At 40.4% G+C, this 20,044-nt stretch overlaps 1 protein-coding gene across 4 annotated transcripts in view; it reads right to left on the minus strand.

The window, feature by feature from the left end:
- The window catches only part of MCOLN2 (mucolipin 2), a 44,996-nt gene that overhangs the window by 20,046 nt on the left and 4,906 nt on the right, over positions 1-20,044 (minus strand). For 3 of the 4 annotated variants that reach the window (XM_023751800.1, XM_023751799.1, XM_023751801.1), the window contains exons 2-4: positions 13,693-13,852; positions 7,945-8,118; positions 5,939-6,092 (exon numbers count right to left, since the gene is read on the minus strand). In XM_023751800.1, coding sequence (XP_023607568.1) covers positions 5,939-6,092; positions 7,945-8,118; positions 13,693-13,845 — 481 coding nt within the window. In that variant the 5' untranslated portion in view covers positions 13,846-13,852. The remainder of the gene's footprint in view (positions 1-5,938; positions 6,093-7,944; positions 8,119-13,692; positions 13,853-20,044) is intronic. The other variant, XM_023751802.1, reaches the window with a different exon arrangement.

The raw sequence follows: 20,044 nt of genomic DNA on the forward strand, positions 1-20,044 counted from the left end.
GAACACTTCCAACGTATCTCCCCACAGAGGACTTATGAGTTACAACAGGAAGACCGGTAACTACAGTGGAGAAGCTGGCAGATAGCAGCAGCCTGCCCAAGTGATCCAAGTTAACAACGCCAGTAATGAGATAAAAAGACACCTCCGGAAATAATGTACTGCTTGTGTGCTATTCCCGCTAACAAGCATAACCCCAATCTAGTCATAAAGAAACAGAACAACCCAAAGTGAGGAACATTTTACTCTTTAAAAATGTCAAAATCAGCCCCTGGCCGGTGTGGCCCAGTTGGTTGAACATTGTCCCACGCACCAACAGGTCACAGGTTCAATTCCCGTTCAGGGCACAATACCCAGGTTGCAGTTAGATGCCCGGTCTGGGTGCATATGCACATCAATTTTTTTTGTGTGTGTGTGTTTTTTTTCTCTCTCTCTCCCCTTCTCTCTCTCTAAAATAAATAAAAACATACTTTTTAAAAAATGTCAAGGTCATAAAAAAACAACAACACCACAAACCCAACAACAAACCAAGGTACTATTTTGCTCCAGATTAAAGGAGACTGAAGGGGCATGACAAGTAAATGCAGTATGTGATCCTGGACCAAGGAGGTTGGGATGGGAGGGGGCCTTTCTTTTGCTATAGAGAACATGAGGGCAATTGATGGGATGTGAATAGGGTTTGTAGATTAAAGTGCTGTGCCAATGCTTATTTGTGATTTTGAGCACTGTTCAGGGGTGATGTGGGAGACCGTTCTTGGGAAACACACACTGGAATATTTACAGGTAAAGAGACATCATGTCAGCCTCTTATTCTCATACATTTCAGGAGGAATATTTAAACATAGGAAGAATGATAAAGCAAATGTGGTAAAAGGTTAGCATTGGGGAAATCTAGATGAAAGGTATACAAGGAAATCTCTTATTTTGCAACTTTTCTGTATCGTCTGATATTTTTTCAAAATAAAAACTAAAGAGAAAGGAACTTAGGTTGTATTCAAATAAAAATATAATATGAACTATAAACTATAAAAGAATGAGTCCAAGAGCCTCATATGAAACGTGTCTCATTACTATGTAGCCCAACACCTTGGCAGGAACCTGAGGAGGCCTAGAGCTGGAAAACGCCTTTCAAGGGCACAGAGCCCTCACAGATTGCTGTGAAGTCGGCTTCACTGACTCCTACTGGGGCTCTGGCTGCCTTTAAAATGGAAACGCCGGCCCAGCCAGCATGGCTCAGTGGCTGAGCATCGACCTATGAACAGGAGGTCACGGTTGGATTCCCAGTCAAGCCATATGTCCAGGTTGCGGGCTTGATCCCCAGTGTGGGGCGTGTGGGAGGCAGATGATCAATGATTCCCTCTCATCATTGATGTTTCTATCTCCCTCTCCCTCTCTCTTTCTCTCTGAAATCAATAAAAATATTTTAAAAATAAAATAAAATGGAAACGCCAGGGCTGGTTCTCAGTAGGTGCTCCAGAATCTTGGTAGACCCGGTGGCTAATTCTTTAAGAGTCCTCTCCCACAACTGCAACCCTCTATTTGCTTATCTATCCTATCAACTAGAGAATAAGATCTTTGTGAACAAGAGCATATTATGTTGTGTGGTTGTCCCATTGCATATAGCTGACACCCAAAATATGTCACAACATACAGGACACACTTATATTTTGTGAAAATTCATTTTCCTGGGCTGAAAACAAGGACATGAGCTGAATGGACAACTCAACAGGCACAATATTAAGAAAGGCAGGTGTCAGAAGGGATGCCTCCTTATTTTTGGTAAATAGATTATTAATGTCAAGAAACAGTTTAATGTTGGATCTTGTTTAATATGGTGAGAGCAGCTAATCACAAGAAACTTATTCTCTATAGGAAAAGACTGATGATGATAAAAATAGCAATTATATGTCAGGCACTTACTCTGTGCCAGGCACTGTGCTAGAAGCTTTATATGTTCTCTCCTTTAATTCATCATCCTGTTTAAACCCAAAGCAACCTTGTAAGATAGGTACTATTGCTGCAATTTTGCAGATGGACAAACCAAGGCACAGAGAGGCCAAGAGACTTTCTCAAGGTCACACAAGCTAGCTGATGGCAAACCAGAATTTAAACCCACATGTGTTCAGTCCCACAGCCTGAGCTCTTCACAGTTCACGGATGTTAAAGTTGCCTTATAAAAACCTGTTTGGTTGGTCAAGTTTTATCGTTGTAATTATGGGGGTGCACTTTATCAACTATACATGCAGAACTCTCTAAAATCTGGTTGACCTTATGCTAGAGTCATTGCTAATGAGGCCACCAAGAACCTGGTGACAGCAAAACCTAAGAACTTTTTTAAAGGATGGCAAGAGCCCTAACTAAAACATCAAAGCTCAGACAGAACAAACTGGTATCAGAGTAGCAGACTCTTCACTCAAATCAACCTCGATCACAGAACAGACCTCCAGCAAATGAAACAGCAACCCTCATAGGGACAATTAGAGGGTGGATTACATATGCTCTTTAAAAAAGCTGGGCGAGTGATGAAACGGTCAGGATGCCTCATGCTAAGAAAGGAGAACAGAAGAAATTTAAATCCGTGTTACAGAAAATGAAACACGATATAAGAACTAGAGGCCTGATGCACGAAATTCATGCAAGGGGCTTGGTCCTCACAGCCCCGGCTTCGTCCAGAAGGTCATTTGGCTGTTCAGTCTAATTAGCATATTAGCTCTTTATTATTAAGATGATCGCTACCTAAATGTTTAAAAAAAATTTTTTTAATAGGACTTACAACTCCCCCAAGTAAGGCTGAACTATAATGCTACAGGCCTAGCTGGAGGAGTGGAGGGATAGGCCCACAGCATGAATGATAGGAAACCCTTCACACCAGCTGCACAGACATGTAAATAAATATTAATCTGCAGAGTAAACAGACATGCAGGAGATCTCTGCATTTAGCCCACTGAAGGGTGATTCTCTTAATAGGAAAGAGAATGCAAATTCATGAGTAGGTAACTGAGAACACCTTCTGCTACATGACCTAAGACCATTCCAACTCAATCCCTATTCATTTCATCTGCAGGCTTCCTCCAATGTGTCTAAGAAAAGAGAGGCTAAAATCCAGCATCAAGTATTTAAAACTATGCTTTATACCTTCTGAATAGACACAGCAAAACATTTTCTTTGACAAGTTATATTTAATAAGTTAAAGAATGCAATTAACTTAAGTAGTCTCCCTTAAAGTCAAATGAATAATCAACCTCTCTCCATTTGGTTAAAAATATTCCATATTCTGATAGAAAGGGAATGAACAAGTGCATCACTGTCCAATGGCCAGGGGGAAAATTCTACTTTCTGGGACTGCCTGTCCTACCTTGTCACTGATACTGACTTTGGCCAGATTTCTTTAATCCATTTTTAAAGAAAAATCAATGGAGGAAAACAACATATGAATCACTGGAAAATAGTTGTATGATGCATCCAACTGAGTCACACGTTTTTACAAGGACAAGTGGCCGGTGGCTTACTTGAAGTGGAGGGTCACTGCACAAGGTTTCAGTTCCACCTGTCAGGCACTCCCATCAGTGACAGGAACACCTCCCTCAGGGAGGCACGGAGCTGACAGCCTCAGGGAAGATTCAGAGTGAACCGATTAGCCCCTGATTGCTGTCTACCAAATAGATCTCAGGAGAGCAAAACCTGCAGGGCAACCAGACAAGCCACTTTAAAGGTTGCTGCCCACAGGGCCAGCGCTGACACCTGACACCGAGATGACCTCGGAAAGCCACCTGGGGCCCTTATGGTCCTGGCTCAGGAGCTGCTTCTCTCAGAGCCGGGAGCACAGGACACACCTGCCCATGCAGAGAGTCCAGCCAGGCAGTCTGTGCAAACAATCAGAACCTCTGCCTACTCGGGTGTTCTACTCTATTGCCAAGAACCCTTAAAAACCAGATCATAGGAAATAGGGTCAAATGAATGGTGTGAAGCTCTCCTTTTGATAAAACCACTTCAAATGCAAACTGCTCCTAGGATCCCTACTCCCGAACTGTCATCTAGCTGAGGCGCTATCACTGATTAATTGCTGCAAGCCCAGTGTAGTCATGCATGGATTACCACAGGGTTACCTTCTGAGAAATGTGGCAATTCCATCATTGTGTGAACATCAGAGAGGGCACTTACACAAACCTAGATGGTATAGCCTACCACACACCTACGTTAATTGGTACCAGTGGTCGGCAAACTCATTAATCAACAGAGCCAAATGTCAACAGTACAACGATTGAAGTTTCTTTTGAGAGCCAAAATTTTTAAACTTATACTATATAGGTAGGTACATTGTTATTAACTTAATTAGGGTATTTCTAAAGCTTAGGAAGAGCCACACTCAAGGGGCCAAAGAGCCGCATGTGGCTCGCGAGCCGCAGTTTGCCGACCACAGGTATAGCCCATTGCTCTCTAGAGTAATTTTCCCTCTACCCTTCTGGGTTCTCGCTGAGACATCCCTGTAATAAAAGACAGATTGATAGGAGAAAACAAACGAAAGTTTAATAACATGTATACCTGCTATATACAGAGACCCAGGAAAATGGAAGCCACCAACTGCCTTAAATACCACCTTCAGCTGAGGACAAAAGAAGATGTTGGGGGTGGGAAGGGTCAGGTATGGGAGGTTATCAGGAAAGCACAGTAAACAAAGGTAAGGTTGTTAAGCAGATTTGAATCTCTGCCATCTGCATTGATAAGAGTCTACAGAGGCAAGGTCACCCCCCTCTGGCTGGCACAGCTAGGGAGACACCCTTACAAAGGGAGATGTCTCTTCCAAGCTTCTCCCATGTTTGCTGTTTCTTAAACTAACCTGCCTAAAACAATCCTTTTGCCAAGTAGACATATTTGGGGGTGACGAATTTTGTTCCCTTACAGCTCCTAGGCGGCCTCATGTCACTGTACTGAATACTGTAGGCAACTGTAACATAATGGTGAGTATTTGTGTAATGCATTGCACTGTGATGTCACTAGGCAATGGGAATTTTTCAGTCCCATTATAATCTTGTGGGACCACTGTGGTGTATGTGATCTGTCATTGACCCAACAGTTGTGCAGCACATGATGACATCAACAGTGAGCACCTTGGTTGTGGTAGGTGTACACCAGAGGTTTGCTGAATGAATTACAAAACCCCCAGAGCTGTAAGTCAAGCACTTTGAATTTACATAAGACATTCTCTTAAATTCTTAACAGAATGGCACAAAACAATCCTGCTTGTTTAGATGTTAACTTTGGGGCCAGCAACAGCCTGGAAGAGGAAATGAGCTGCTAATCACAATTTGCCTTTGAAGAGCATTAATATATTTTACAAATAATAAAAAAACAAGAGTGCAAAGCACTTTAACACATTATTTCGTTTAATAAATAAAGACTCACCTTTCTTTTTTTTCCCCAAAAATGTCTAATCGTCCCCTCGTGGAGGAGGGAAAAACCTAAACAAACAGGAAACACCTGGGCATTTACCACAAAACCAACCACCTTGAGTTGCACCTAAGACAGTGGTCGGCAAACTCATTAGTCAACAGAGCCAAATATCAACAGTACAACGATTGAAGTTTCTTTTGAGAGCCAAATTTTTTAAACTTAAACTATATAGGTAGGTACATTGTTATTAATTTAATTAGGGTACTCCTAAGGCTTAGGAAGAGCCACACTCAAGGGGCCAAAGAGCCACATGTGGCTCGAGAGCTGCAGTTTGCCGACCACAGACCTAAGAGATCCACAAATTTCCAGGGCCTATTACATAGACCTGCAGTTTCCTGAGCCAAAGCCCTTTGTAGGCAAATGTTAACCTGACAACTGCAAATAGCAGTCACGAAAGCAAGGTTGAAGTTGTTCCATTTGGTAGCACATGAGGGCATTTTTTCTGTGACCACAGGAGATGATAGAGGCATATAATAAAGCGATCCGTTACCTGTTTCAATGTCACTGTCAATATTCAGTGTCTCATCAGAGGGAAACATGGCTCCTTTCTTGTAGTGCTGCTTACAGACTTTTAGGCCAATTCTATGCTCTTCATTTTCTCCATAACTTAGGGTCCCCAGGGATACGTTCTTTAGACGATGATACTATTAAAAATAGTTAAATAAAAACACTATGAGCTTTCAAGGGCTTCATCAGAAGTTAATGCATATGAAATACACTTTAGCTACTTGTTATTGCTTATATCATACTAGAGGCCTGATGCATGAAATTCATGCAAGGAGCTTGGCCCCTGCCACCACGGCGGCTGCCTCTGCCTTGGCCCTTGAAGCGCCAGCTTCGTCTGGAAGGACATCCAGTCTAATTAGCATATTATGCTTTTATTATTATAGATTCCTCAATAGAACTCCCAATGTAAAATACCAGAAGGTCATTTTCTCAGGTTGGGCAGAAACACACTGCCTCACAGAATTCAAAACTAAAGGGAGTGCTGACAGACCTCCCACCTCACTCTGGGCCCCAGCTCAGGCCGTGCCCACCTCTCTGACCTAACAGCAGACTAGTGACCCTTGGTGCCACCCCCACCTCCTGAAGCCACACTGACCTCCAAGCAATTCCTGGAGCTCCCAGGCACAGGCTTGCCTGTGGCCTTGGTTGTTCCAGGTTTTCAATCTGTTAAGACTCACTGCTTCAGGTCTTGACTCAAATATTACCACCTCAGTGAGGCCTTCCCGTACTGCTCAATGATAAGTGCAAACATCCATCACCAGCACACAGGCACCACCAGGCTCTCCCAATCTGCTCCCTGCTTTATTCCATAGCAGTTATCACTTTCTGACATACCACTGACAACCTAACCTTCCACACTCCACAGCTCACATTCACGCTCGACACTAGTTCACATGAGCACAGCTTCACCACTGGCCTACCTGCACTAGCAGGACTTTACTGGTCCTATCTCCATTAATATGATTTTATTATTCCCAGGAACATAAACGTTGCAAGTAACTGTATTGTTTGTTTCAGGAACATTCCAAAAAATCATTTAAATGATCAATTTGAAGATTTAGTCTAATAACCCAAGAGTCTTTGCAAACCACCTCTAATCCTCTCCTGGCTGTGTCTACCAACCCTAAACTATTAGACCGCATGATCTTTACCTGATTCTAATCAAGCTCCATCACATTGAAAGACCCTATTCTTGCCCCCCTAAATCAGACTTCAGAATCTATGTCTAGATTTTGCCGCTTTCACCCAGGGTTGACTGAGAATGGCCAAGATAGCACCTCCCTCACTGCTGTAAGCAATAAGCTCAGTTTTTATTATCAGCGTGCTTTTTTTGGTGGTGTTTTCAGGGAGCCAGCATTCAATACTATACATCTCACCTCTTTTCATTTGTCTGGCTCTCCCCTCTAGAACTACTTCTATAAGGACAGGGTTTTATCTTTTATTCACGCTGTATCCCAAGGTCTAGAAAAGTACTTGGCACATACTAGGTACCCAAATATTTATTGAATGGATGGATGAATGAATAAATGAATGAATGAGAGAACGAATGAATGAAAAAAAAAGAAAGAGTAAGAATAACAATTCCTCTCTAAATGCTTTCTTCAGGTCTGCCAATCTGGTTTCTCAATACCTGCCTAGATCCAACTGTAGCATATTCTACTCCCTAGAATCTCAGATTTGGTATCTCATCCATCAAATCTTCTGAGATTATAAATCTGCTCTTGGTCATTTGATCTGAGGTAATCGCCCAAAAGTAATTGGTGCGAAGGGATAAATAAAAAAAGTAAATCTTAATAAAAAATTTTAAATATGCAAAATCTATTGTGTGGAAATGTAGCCACAGAAATAACAATAAACATTTTTTAGCAGACTATGCAAGTTTTAATTAGAATATTTAAATATATGTATAATTTTCTTTTTTTGGCTAAGACAACAAGATCAAGTAGCAATATATTCTTAAAATATAGGTCATTCACAATGAAAACTTGCCTGATTAATAGCATAAAATATGCTCTCATAGGCGTCCTCTTGAGTATATACACTGTAACTGTAGTTTTCTTCATCTATGCCAGCATATCCTCTCAAAAACAAATACTTAAAAGCCATGGTATTTTCTTCCTTGAAAGCAACCACGAGCTGGTTACTTAAACCAAAACGAACAAGCTAGAAAAGAAAATCAAATAGGTGTATATGAATTTTACCATTTATTTTATTTATTTAAATCCTCACTGAGGATAGTTTTTCATTGATTTTTAGGGAGAGTGGAAGAGAGAGGGAAAGACAGAGAGAAATATCGATGTGAGAGAAACACATTGATTGGTTGCCTCCTGCATGCAGGCTGACGTTCTACCCAGTCAGCCAAACCGACATGGGCTGAATTTTACCATTTAAATGCCTTCTTATCATCAGCAGCAAGGAAAATCTCACTGCTTTGGTTTTACTAATCACATCAATGTCAAAATACAAGTCCAAAGCAGAATTGCCTCATCAAGCTACATGAGCAATTCTAGATAGCATAAAATTAGAAGAAATTACCACTACCAATGACAAAGGGCCCTGTTAGCCACTGTGTGTGTGTGTGTGTGTGTGTGTGTGTGTATCTTTATTTGCCCTTCTTCTACATATTATATGTTTATCATTGTTTTTCTTCTCAGCATCATTGTGACATATGTCTGCTGACTTTTAATGAGGGAGAAGAAATCCAAATCAGTTATGTCTGATTCCATTTTTCTAATACTTGGATTTCAAATTAATTTTTTTAAAATTGGTGTACTTAGTGAAGCAATAATTCATGTTATTGATTTAACATTCAGAAATCATAACTATTATTTAAAATTACAACTTTTTTGCGTATGGCTTTAAGAATGTTTTTGAAAAGTAGCCTATAAAAACTTACTCCCATTGAGAGAAGATAGTTGTCAAAGAAATCCAATTACTCCAGTTCTGTGAGATCTCTTCTATAAGATTTATACCTAAGAGTTCTCTCTCTGAGATCGAAGCACCAGGAAGAATGACAGGGCTCGCTCAAACACATTCATTGTCATCAAACACCTACCTTCTCGTGATAGAACTCCCACTGTTCTCCCTTACACTGTATCTAGCACAAGGTTGGGCACCAAGGGCTCTCTTCATCAGGACTGAAGGTATTCTTTCTGCCCCAAAGTTTTCTTCTTGTAATCCAATAAGTAGGGGGGGGGGACTAGAAAGCACTAATGGTTTACCAAAAAACAGGAATTGCTACACACACAGACAACCTCTCTTTCTTAATCACCCTCTCACACATACTCTCTCAATGCACACTCACACTCTCATTCACACACTGTCATAAACACACTTTCTCACATAGTCTCATGTACATATACTCTCTTACACACTCTGTTACACACACTCACACACACACGCACACACCTCTACAAGCCCTGCCCCACATACCTTTCCCCATCTTGCCACTTTATCTTCTCATCTGCTTTATAAGACAATGAGCATCTAGAAAATTTGCCCCAAATCCTCACCCTACTAAGTCATCAAAACAATTTGGGACTCTGTTTCACTGTGTTGATATTAGCATGTTCGACTAGATAACCTTGACATTTTTGTTATTTTCTGTCATTCCATGGTTCAATATGATACACTGCATGGCACTAAACAAGACCTCAACTACTCAACCTTTCATAGGAAATAAATGTTACTATGCTTATGCAAACTTACATACTTTTAAAAATATTTCTTAGCCTTTCAATTTTGCCTGACTTTATAAAAAGGCTGAATAAGTAAAAATAATAGCTACCATTCTACTGCAGTTGCTGTACTAACTGCTTTACATGTATTCTCTCATTTACTAACATAACAACAATGTTACTAGTGTTTATCCCCATTTTACCTATGTAGAAATTTAGAGTTAGCCTCATTAAATTGTCCTAAGTCACCCAATTGGAATGAAAGGCAAACCTAACTCCAAAGTCCTTTTTATTATGCCACACAATTTCCTTCTGTTGAAAATTTTGTTTTTGAGGCTCCTCCTGCAGAAAAGAATCAGGGGCTAGCTTTCCAGAATTGCAGCTATTGTTTGAGAAGGTGCAAGGATGACACTCCTTAGCATCTGAGCCTCACCAGCTCACATTCCTCAAGTACCAAGCTGAAGGACTGAGCAAGTGCAAAAACCCAGCTGTTTCAGGAAACTACCAGGTGAGAAGTCCCACATCACCCAGCCTGTGCTGAAACCAACCCACAGAGGCTGGCAGTTCCTGCAAATAGGTCATGTCTGTCCACGGTGCCTGTCGGGGAGGGCAGAAACGTCCTGTTGCTTTTGAAGCCAAGAAAGGAGACCAGGAAACCAACACACATGATTACATCCAGGTTTTGTTTAAAATACTGACACACAAATGAAAAAACATAGACAGGAATTAAGTTCTTCAATCAAAGTTCACTGAGTGTCTACTCTGTACCAAACTGGGGTACAATGTGGGCAAGATCAACATTGCTTGGTAATGAATAACAACTCTTATCTACTGATTGCCAGGCACGGCACCTAAAATTTGTAATTTTTATTTTTCATTGAATTCCCCAAGGCTCTGTGAGGGAGATATGACGCTGGGATCCATAAGGACATGATTTTTTTTTCTTTTTTCCCAACTAGCATGTACTAGTATGCATTCAGGAACTGGAATAGTGCTCATCACAATGTTTCCTTCGCATCAATCCTGATAAAATGCCACCCATCCCATTATAATTGAGGGGGGAGTGCTAAAAGAGACTGGAAAAAAGAGGAGGGAAAATGGGGTTTGAAGGAAGGAAATATAGTCAAGAAATCTGCTCCAATTAGATATCACCCAAGTAGCAAACCTTATTAGAATGATCCTACAGACGAACAAAAGTTTAATCATCCCCCTCAATTTTGTTAGAGGAGGCAAGTAAATGATCAATTCCCAGAAATATTCTATTATAAGTGAAATTAGTGATGTGGACACAGGGAAATCATAGGCTGAGTGGTCAGGCAAGGTCGGTAGGGGAGACGGACGTCACACAGTGCCTGTTAGATGAGGGAGAAAAATGAATCCCTCTGGATTGAGGAACAAACAGAGCAAGATCACTGGGTGGGGTCATCAGGCTGGTTATGTGGAGGGATCAGTAGATGAAAACCTGGTGGGAAGGCAAGGTGAAAATCTGTGAATCCAGGCTATGGAGTCAAGAGTTTCTTCTGTGGGAAATAGTGTTCTGCAGAAGTTTCTCAGCAGGAGGGAGACACAATGAAGGCCTTTTAAGAAAAATGAATGAACTGGTATGTATGAGGATAAGAAAAGTAGGCATAAGATGAAGACTAGAAGTAGCCTAGTTAACTTGCCTGTATTGCTAGACTACAAACTCTGAGGACCTACATTTAGAATAGAAACAAGAATAAGAGTGTGGGCTTCAGAGCCAGAGTGCTGGGGCTCAAATTCCAGCTCTGCCACTTACTAACGGCATGGCCATGAGCACATTACTTAGCTCTCTTTGGCTCATTTTCCTCATCCATGAGAGACCTACCTCACAGATCTGCTGTAAGGATGAAATTGAGTTAACACGCACACTGCACTTATTGTCCCTGGCACGTGGTAAACACTATGCTACTTGTTAGGTTCGTTGTCAACAGCAGTAACTTATCCACAACTAGATCAGCATGCTTAGCATACAAGGTGCTTCATACACATTTTTAAAAAATATATTTTATTGACTTTTTACAAAGAGGAAGGGAGAGGGATAGAGAGTTAGAAGCATCGATGAGAGAGAAACATCAATCAGCTGCCTCCTGCACACCCCCTACCGGGGGATGTGCCCGCAACCAAGGCACATGCCCTTGACCGGAATCGAACCTGGGACCTTTCAATCCGCAGGCCGACGCTCTATCCACTGAGCCAAACCGGTTAGGGCTTCATACACATTTTTAATCAACTAACAGATGAGAGCCTGTGCTAGAAAAAAGATAGTGAGCATGGAAAAACATAAGTAGATGCAGTTTTGAAGGAAGAATTCTTGGGATTTAATAGGTATCAGGACAAGGAAGGTAAGTCAAGGATGTTGATAATGTATTGTGTCCTGATAAGTTAGAATTTTAGTAACATTATTAGACTTAAAAAATGAAATAAAAGCTAGTTTGGCAAGAAAAGAAATTGGGAAACAATTAAAATTAACCAAATGACAAAAGGAGACATTATTTCTCCTCTTTCCAAGTAATACTAATACTGTCCCTACATTATAGGTTGCCAAAATTAAAACTTCAAGACTAAGAATTAAAATGAAAAAATTAAAAAAGAAGAAAAAAGCTAAACATATATATTTACTAGTAACCATCTCAAACTTGTTTTTTGGGTGTGTTTTTTTTAAGAAACTTGGTTACCCTAAAACTGAATGAGTTGCACATCATGTCATATAATGAAAGACCTCTTTATGAACGCAGAATAAAGAAGCAACTTCAGTTATGGCAGAAACCTCCTCTCACTTCTAGAACTTTATGGGGGTATTTTTAGAAAGGTGTTTATGTTTGCGTTCCCGGAATAACATCTTTACAAAGACTTTTACATTGACAACAGAATGATTATTTGCCAGTGGAGCCAAATACCTCAAATCAGTCCTGTTTTGAAAAGAGCAAGTGTTTCAAATGCAGTTACCTAGAGAGACACATCCCTGAAAATGATTCCACACCACAGGCCCCAACGCTACATGACGATTCAAATGGCTGTTGTAATACTGGCTATAAAGGGCTCAACAATATGGACTTAAACCAAAGGTCTCAGCCCTAGCAGTATAGCTTAGTTGGTTGGAGCATCGTCCCAATACACCAAGGTTGCAGGTTCAATCCCCGGTCAGAACACATACAAGAATCAACCAATGGATGCATAAATAAGTGGAAAAATAAATCGATCTCTCTCTCTCTCTCTCTCTCTCTCTCTCTCTCTCTCTCTCATCAATCAATAAATAAAAATGAGCCCTAACCGGTTTGGCTCAGTGGATAGAGCGTTGGCCTGTGGACTGAAGGGTCCCAGGTTCGATTTCGGTCAAGGGCATGTACCTTGGTTGCAGGCACATCCCCAGTGGGAGGTGTGCAGGAGGCAGCTGATCGTTTCTCTCTCATCAATGTTTCCAACTCTCTATTCCTCTCCCTTCCTCTCTGTAAAAAATCAATAAAACATATTTTAAAAAATAATAAAAAAATAAATAAAAATGAAGGGGGGGAGGAAGGTCTCAATGTAGTCTCTCTATGCTCCTTATAATGCCAGGGGCTTAGTATTTAAATACTCAGAGCACTCAGCCACGCCACTGATGAAAGGGATGCTTAGCATTCTCTAAGTCTTTAAAGTCAAACCAGTCGAAGATGCAACTTTCAAAAGTGTATTTAAATAAGATGTATTTGGATAAAGATGAGAAAATTCAAGAACAGAGGTCACTTTGGATTGAGCAGCCTGCACCAGCCTATGTGCCTCATTCAGATATAGAAACCCACACCCAGCAATACAGATCTACTGTTCACCTACAGTGAAAGAACCTGTGGAGGCAGGGCACCATCATCCCTTACTGAAACAAGGTCATCGTCGGAAATGAACTTCACCCTGTGCCATCTGCCCTCCAGAGTCAACATAATTTTATAATTTTATGAACTTGAGTGTGGACTTCCCAGAACAAAAGTCAAGGGGCAGAACACATAAAAACACAGTTTCATCTTGGGGTGAGGAACCCACCAAACGAACTCATCATATAAATTACCTGCGCGGTGACCATGAGTATCTTCAAAATCTGCAAAGCCAGTTTCCATGGGATCTGGTGCCTGGCTCGGTATTTTTCACAAGGGTTCATGAAGTAGAACCGCAGGTCTTTCCTCAGACACTCTTCTTTCATGTCAGAATCGAGATGAGCCATTGCAGTGCTGCCACGGAAGATCAATGTTTAAATACATAAAACAGCCTGTTCATCAGAAAGCTCCTAAGTAATACTTTCCGTTCACATGCTTTACCCACTCTTCCAAGCAAAACTCCCTCTCTCTACCAGGGCACCTGTGTTCTCTTTAGGAATCTGACAGTTATTCAGGACCCTCTAGTATTTGCCTTTTCACACAGCTACTCATCTTATGTGAAATAGCCATTGTCAAAAATTACAAGAATGAAATTATATTTTCAAAACTCATCAATTCCTACACTTTAACATATAGCACTCACCTGTCACTGAAGTATTAACAGAAACTAGATGGGATATTTTCATGTACTCCAAATGTGAAATCACAGAAATTTGGTATAGACTAATGAAACTAAAGTGTTCTAGAAATAGAGAATCTTTGTTCTATAACTTTTTGTACTGAATGAAGGATTATGTCTCCCTTTATTGATAATACATCAGTGATAATAAGATCCTAAAATGTAAATATAGTTAAGAAGTAAAAACAGCACCTCTGTAGTTATGCCCAGTCAGATACCTCTGTCCCCTTACATTAGTAAAAGTTGTTTTTACTGTTCCCGAGGGCTCTGGACTCAGGAGTGGGCATAGGATTCACGCTGGGCCAAAGAGAGCCAGTGAGATGTGGTCACAGGACTATGATTATAACTAATGGGAGAGATGTGGTCTTTCCACTAAGTAGTCCCCAACGTGGAGTATGAAAAACAAAAGATTTAACTCTATTAATAATTAATATAACATAACATAGAGAAGGGTCACTAGTAATTAATATAACATAGAGAATAACAGTGGCATATGGTAGCATACAATTTCTAAATAAATATACACACATTGGGGATATATGCTTAACTTTCACTGTTGGATACATAATTAACACAGAGACATAAAGCCTAGACTGTGAGTCTGAAGTTCTTGGAAGCCATCTTGCCTTCACAGGCGAGCTCACCAGAGAGAGGAGCTAACACAGAAGAACAGACGACACATAGACACTAGACCTAACGACAGTGTTTGAGTTCCTGGATCCAGCTGTGCCTAAAGCCATTGTCCTAATACTTTCAATTTGAGCTAAAAAATACCCTTCGGCTTTTAAGCCAGTTTAAATTAGATTTCTGTTTCTTATAACAGGAAGTGTCTGGATGGTAAATTTAATAAATAAATTACATTAAGTTCAGCCAGTGAAGCTACACATTTTTAGGGAAGTTTCTATAATTGGGGGTAGGGGGTCATTCTTGGGGACCTTTTCACCTGAACAGTCTAAATGGCAATATTTTTATACTGACTTATGATCTATGTTATCTACATTGACTAACAAGTTTAAAAGAAGTCCAGAGGGAAAAGGCTATTTTGAAACTTATTTTAAGACCTTTTTAAGACTTACATGCAGTTGTTAATAATTTCTTATTTTTAAAATTTTATTTTTTTATTGTTGAATTTCTATTTTTAGACCTCTTATTTCCAGAATTAGTAGGCTAGGTTATTCAGAATTTTCCTGCTAGGAAGGAAGGAAGGAAGGAAGGAAGGAAGGAAGGAAGGAAGGAAGGGAGAGAGGGAAGGAAGAGGGAGGGAGGAAAAAGAAAAAATATGCTAGCTAAAATACATATTTTGGGGGGGAGTGGAGGAAGTGCCAAGTTAAAACATGTTAATACCTACAACAATCAAGGCTTAACTACAACAAGACTGTGCACAAAGCCCACAAAGGGGTGCACCAAGAGTGTCCACCTCAGGTAATTGGGGAGGCTGAGCCACTGGGCCCTATAGGACACCTAGCACAGAAAGCCACCCTATCAACACAGGGAAGCAGCCAAAATGCAGAGACAAAGAAACAGATCACAAATGACAGAAATGGAGGAAAGCAAACTACTGGATATAGAGTTCAAAACCACACTTATAAGGTTTTTCAAGAATTTTCTAGAAACCACAGATAAATTTAGTAAGACCCTCAAGAAATCTAGTGAGACCCTCGAGGTTATGAAAAAAAGGACCAACTGGAAATTAAGCATACACTGACTGAAATAAAGAATATTATACAGAGTTCCAACAGCAGACTAGAGGATTGCAAGAATCAAGTCAAAGATTTGAAATACGAAGAAGCAAAAAACACCCACCCGGAAAAAAAGAAAGAAAAAAGAATCCAAAAATACGAAGATAGTGTAAGGAGCCTCTGGGACAACTTCAAGCGTACCAACATCCGAATTATGGGGGTGCCAGAAGAAGAGAGAGAGCAAGATATTAAAAACCTATTTGAAGAAATAATGACAGAAAACTTCCCCTACCTGGTGAAAGAAATAGACTTACAAGTCCAGGAAGCACAGAGAACCCCAAACAAAAGGAATCCAAAGAGGACCACACCAAGACACATCATAATTAAAATGCCAAGAGCAAAAGACAAAGAGAGAATTTTAAAAGCAGCAAGAGAAAAACAGTCAGTTACCTATAAGGGAGTACCCATAAGACTGTCAGCTGATTTCTCAACAGAAACTATGCAGGCCAGAAGGGAGTGGCAAGAAATATTCAAAGTGATGAATACCAAGAACCTACAACCAAGAGTACTTTACCCAGCAAAGCTATCATTCAGAATTGAAGGTCAGATAAAGAGCTTCACAGATAAGAAAAAGCTAAAGGAGTTCATCACCACCAAACCAGTATTATATGAAATGCTGAAAGGTATCCTTTAAGAAGAGGAAGAAGAAGAAAAAGGTAAAGATACAAATTATGAAGAACAAATACACATCTATCAACAAGTGAATCTAAAAATCAAGTGAATAAATAATCTGATGAACAGAATAAACTGGTGAATATAATAGAATCAGGGGCATAGAAAGGGAGTGGACTGACTATTCTTGGGGGGGGCGGGGGGAAAGGGGTGTGGGGGATGCGGGAAGAGACTGGACAAAAATCGTACACCTATGGATGAGGACAGTGGAGGGGGTGGGTAAGGGCAGAAGGTGGGGTGGAAACTGGGTGGAGGGGAGCTATGGGGGGGGGAAAGAGGAACAACTGTAATAATCTGAACAATAAAGATTTAATTTTTTTAAAAAAGAATAAAGTCAGGAGGAGAAATGCTGCCACTTTCCTCACACATGATGATAATCACCAACAGGTTTATAAAAGGACAGAGAGATGCTAACTTGTAACACAACTCAGGGGAAGTGAAAGTGACTGTACCATAAAACCAGTCAAGGAACAGAAATCAATGATTTCAATTACAGCGACCCATCAACTGCAGGGCAACACATGGAGTAAATAAGAGCAATCATGACTCTTATGAATTATTTGTTTCACTAAACTATAGGAATGGAATGACCTGGGTTTGTATAAGTTTAATAAATGGCACCATTAGAGACCAAAATATCAAAGGAAGAAAGTACAGTATTTGTAAGCATAAAAACAAGATTTAGAGTAGAATGAAAAGTCACCCACATAGTGGGCTACATAAAAGCTAGCGATGCTTGAATGGAAAAGTAAACAGGACTTAGTAAAGAAGCCTGAGACTGGTACTGTGGTGAGAAGTCCGGGGAAAAGCTACCATGGGTCATTAAGGAAACCTATTCTGTCTCTAAATAATCAGAACCGTGTGATGTCAGTTAATTTTAAGGCTATCACGTGACCAAAATAATTCCAACATTATCAAATCAATGACCGAAAGATCTATGGAAGCTTAATGTTTTGAAAAAGCAAGTTACCAGCAATTCTTAACCTCATTGGAGTCATGAATCCTTATGAGAACCTGTGAAGGTTTTGGGTCTTTGTCCTAGAAAAATGCACACACCAGTTTCAATGATGGTACCTTGTACCACTGGCACAATCTGCTCAGCAAATAAGCTAACCAGCACAGGTGCTGGTGCTTTTCAGCTTGTATGCTGCTTAACCTCAAAAAGAGATGTGAAAGTTTGTTTCCAAAGCCTTCCAAAGTGGGGTGCAGGCACATAAGAGGGTTTGCAAGACCATTCACTGGTACATGAGAAGAAAGAATTAGGGTTTCTAACTGTATCAACCTAGCATAGAGGAGTTAAAATTTACAAGTTGCAATATATGAATTATTACATTTCACACCTACAATGCCCTCACTTGGTCAGAATGCCAGATGCCTGTGTTTCAGTTGGGTATACAAGGCATCCTGGGAAGAGTGCTCATCCCTAAAGTAGGAGGGTGATGGTGGCTCCCTCACTGTTTTTCAGTGCATCCCCACCACTTAGGGTTTATGTGCAGCCATTTAAGCATTTTTAGAGTATATTAGGCCGGATCCGGCCCATTTGAAATGAATAAAACTAAAAAAAAAAAAGACCGTACCCTTTTATGTAATGATGTTTACTTTGAATTTATATTAGTTCACACAAACACTCCATCCATGCTTTTGTTCCGGCCCTCCGGTCCAGTTTAAGAACCCATTGTGGCCCTCGAGTCAAAAAGTTTGCCCACCCCTGGTTTATGTGGGTTCATTTAGGCATTTTTAGAGTATATTAACCCTCATTAAAAAGGGCAAGGGGCATAAAGATTATTGCAAATGCCCGTTGGCATGGCTCAGTGATTGATCATCAACCTATGAGGTCACGGTTCGATTCCAGGTCAGGGCACATGCCCAGGATGCGGTCCCAATCCCCAGTGTGGGGCATTCTCTCTTGTCATTGATGTTTCTATCTCTCTCTCTCTTCCTCTATGAAATCAATAAAAATATTTTTTTAGAAAAAGAATATGAACTTTATTAAAAAATAAAATAAAATACCAGCTAAATCTACGATTATTAAATGCCTGGCCCTACAAATATATACTGTGTCCTAACATATTAGCTAATGATACTAGGAAGTTATAATATCAGAAAATCACTGCATATAGTAATTCATTTTAACATCCTTAACTATCTCACTCCTTAAAATGTTCACTTTACCTTTTTTATAATCCATATGGCTCTGAACACAAAAATATAAATAAATACACATTCAGAGAGGGTGGATGTTCTTTTAACCAATGGGGATAAGTTTTCAAAAATATTTGAGACTACTTCTCTAGTGTTTCAGAGCTCCCACCACACCATAGAGGTGGTTGTCCTTCTGTTATCCCAGCTGATACGATAAACTCATGAGCTTGGGAGAGACTGACGTTTGCTCCCCCGGCTCCAACAAATAAGTAGAAAATAACCTTGACAGGCATTCCTTTTCCTACCAGACCTGTTTAGGTATCATGTATGGATGTGGCGACACTAGAGTAGGATGTTCTTTCTAATGTACAACTAGCTCTTCCTAGTCACAGAGGATGGAGCTGGGGAGGCAGCATGAACCACTCCACCAATCTCTCCTTCTTCCTGTATCCTCATCACAAGGCATGGTACCACCAGCTTCCGGGACCCAAACCACGAACTGACGTCTGTGTAGATCTGCACCATCTGGCCCCACCTGCCTTCCCACTGTCATTTCCCCCCTGAACTTAATTCTGGTCATAATCTTAAATAGACTATAACAAACCTTATCCCTGATTTCTGCGCCTTAGAGACAACCACTTTTCTCTAATTTTCTCAGTTATTTAATATTTCTAAATAATACTATTCTGCTATTTTTCCTCTTTTGGGGGTTATCAATGTATATCCTCCTATGAAAAATATGGATTATCTGCCCCTCACCAGCAAATACATGCATTTTCATCTCTCCATCTTCCCATTAAAGTTTTAATAAAATTTTGGGGTAAATTAACATTCATAATTTTGAAGCAAATATGCATATATTCTTCACAATTGAGCTATTAGTACACTATGGTTTTATATTCTTTCTGGTAAAAAAAAAATTGTTTTGGAGTTAATTGTCTTTTCCCCCATTTGCTTAGTTTTCTACATCCCATCCAGAACTCTATCACCAAATTCTGGCTGAGTCTGCCAGCTCCCCTCAATTCATTCGAACAAGTTTGGGGAATCCTGTTGACTTCTTTCTCCCCCCTGGAGCCCTCATCCTCCTGCTCCAACCTACACTGGTTACTGTCTCATCCCTATCCAGGTCCTTCAGGGTGGGAATGCCCTTCATCTCCTTCCTAAATCAAGTTCCACATTTCCTGGATCCCATCTCCACCTCTTTCTTTGCTCCCTCATTTCTGTGGAGAGTGTCCTTCAAACCCTTCCTGTGAAAGCAAACCTGGAAGTCAATTTTGAAACTTCCTGTGCAGACACTGCTAGCTGCCTGCCCAG

This window comes from Myotis lucifugus, unplaced genomic scaffold (genome assembly GCF_000147115.1).
Source record: "Myotis lucifugus unplaced genomic scaffold, Myoluc2.0 scaffold_25, whole genome shotgun sequence".
NCBI lineage: Eukaryota > Metazoa > Chordata > Mammalia > Chiroptera > Vespertilionidae > Myotis > Myotis lucifugus.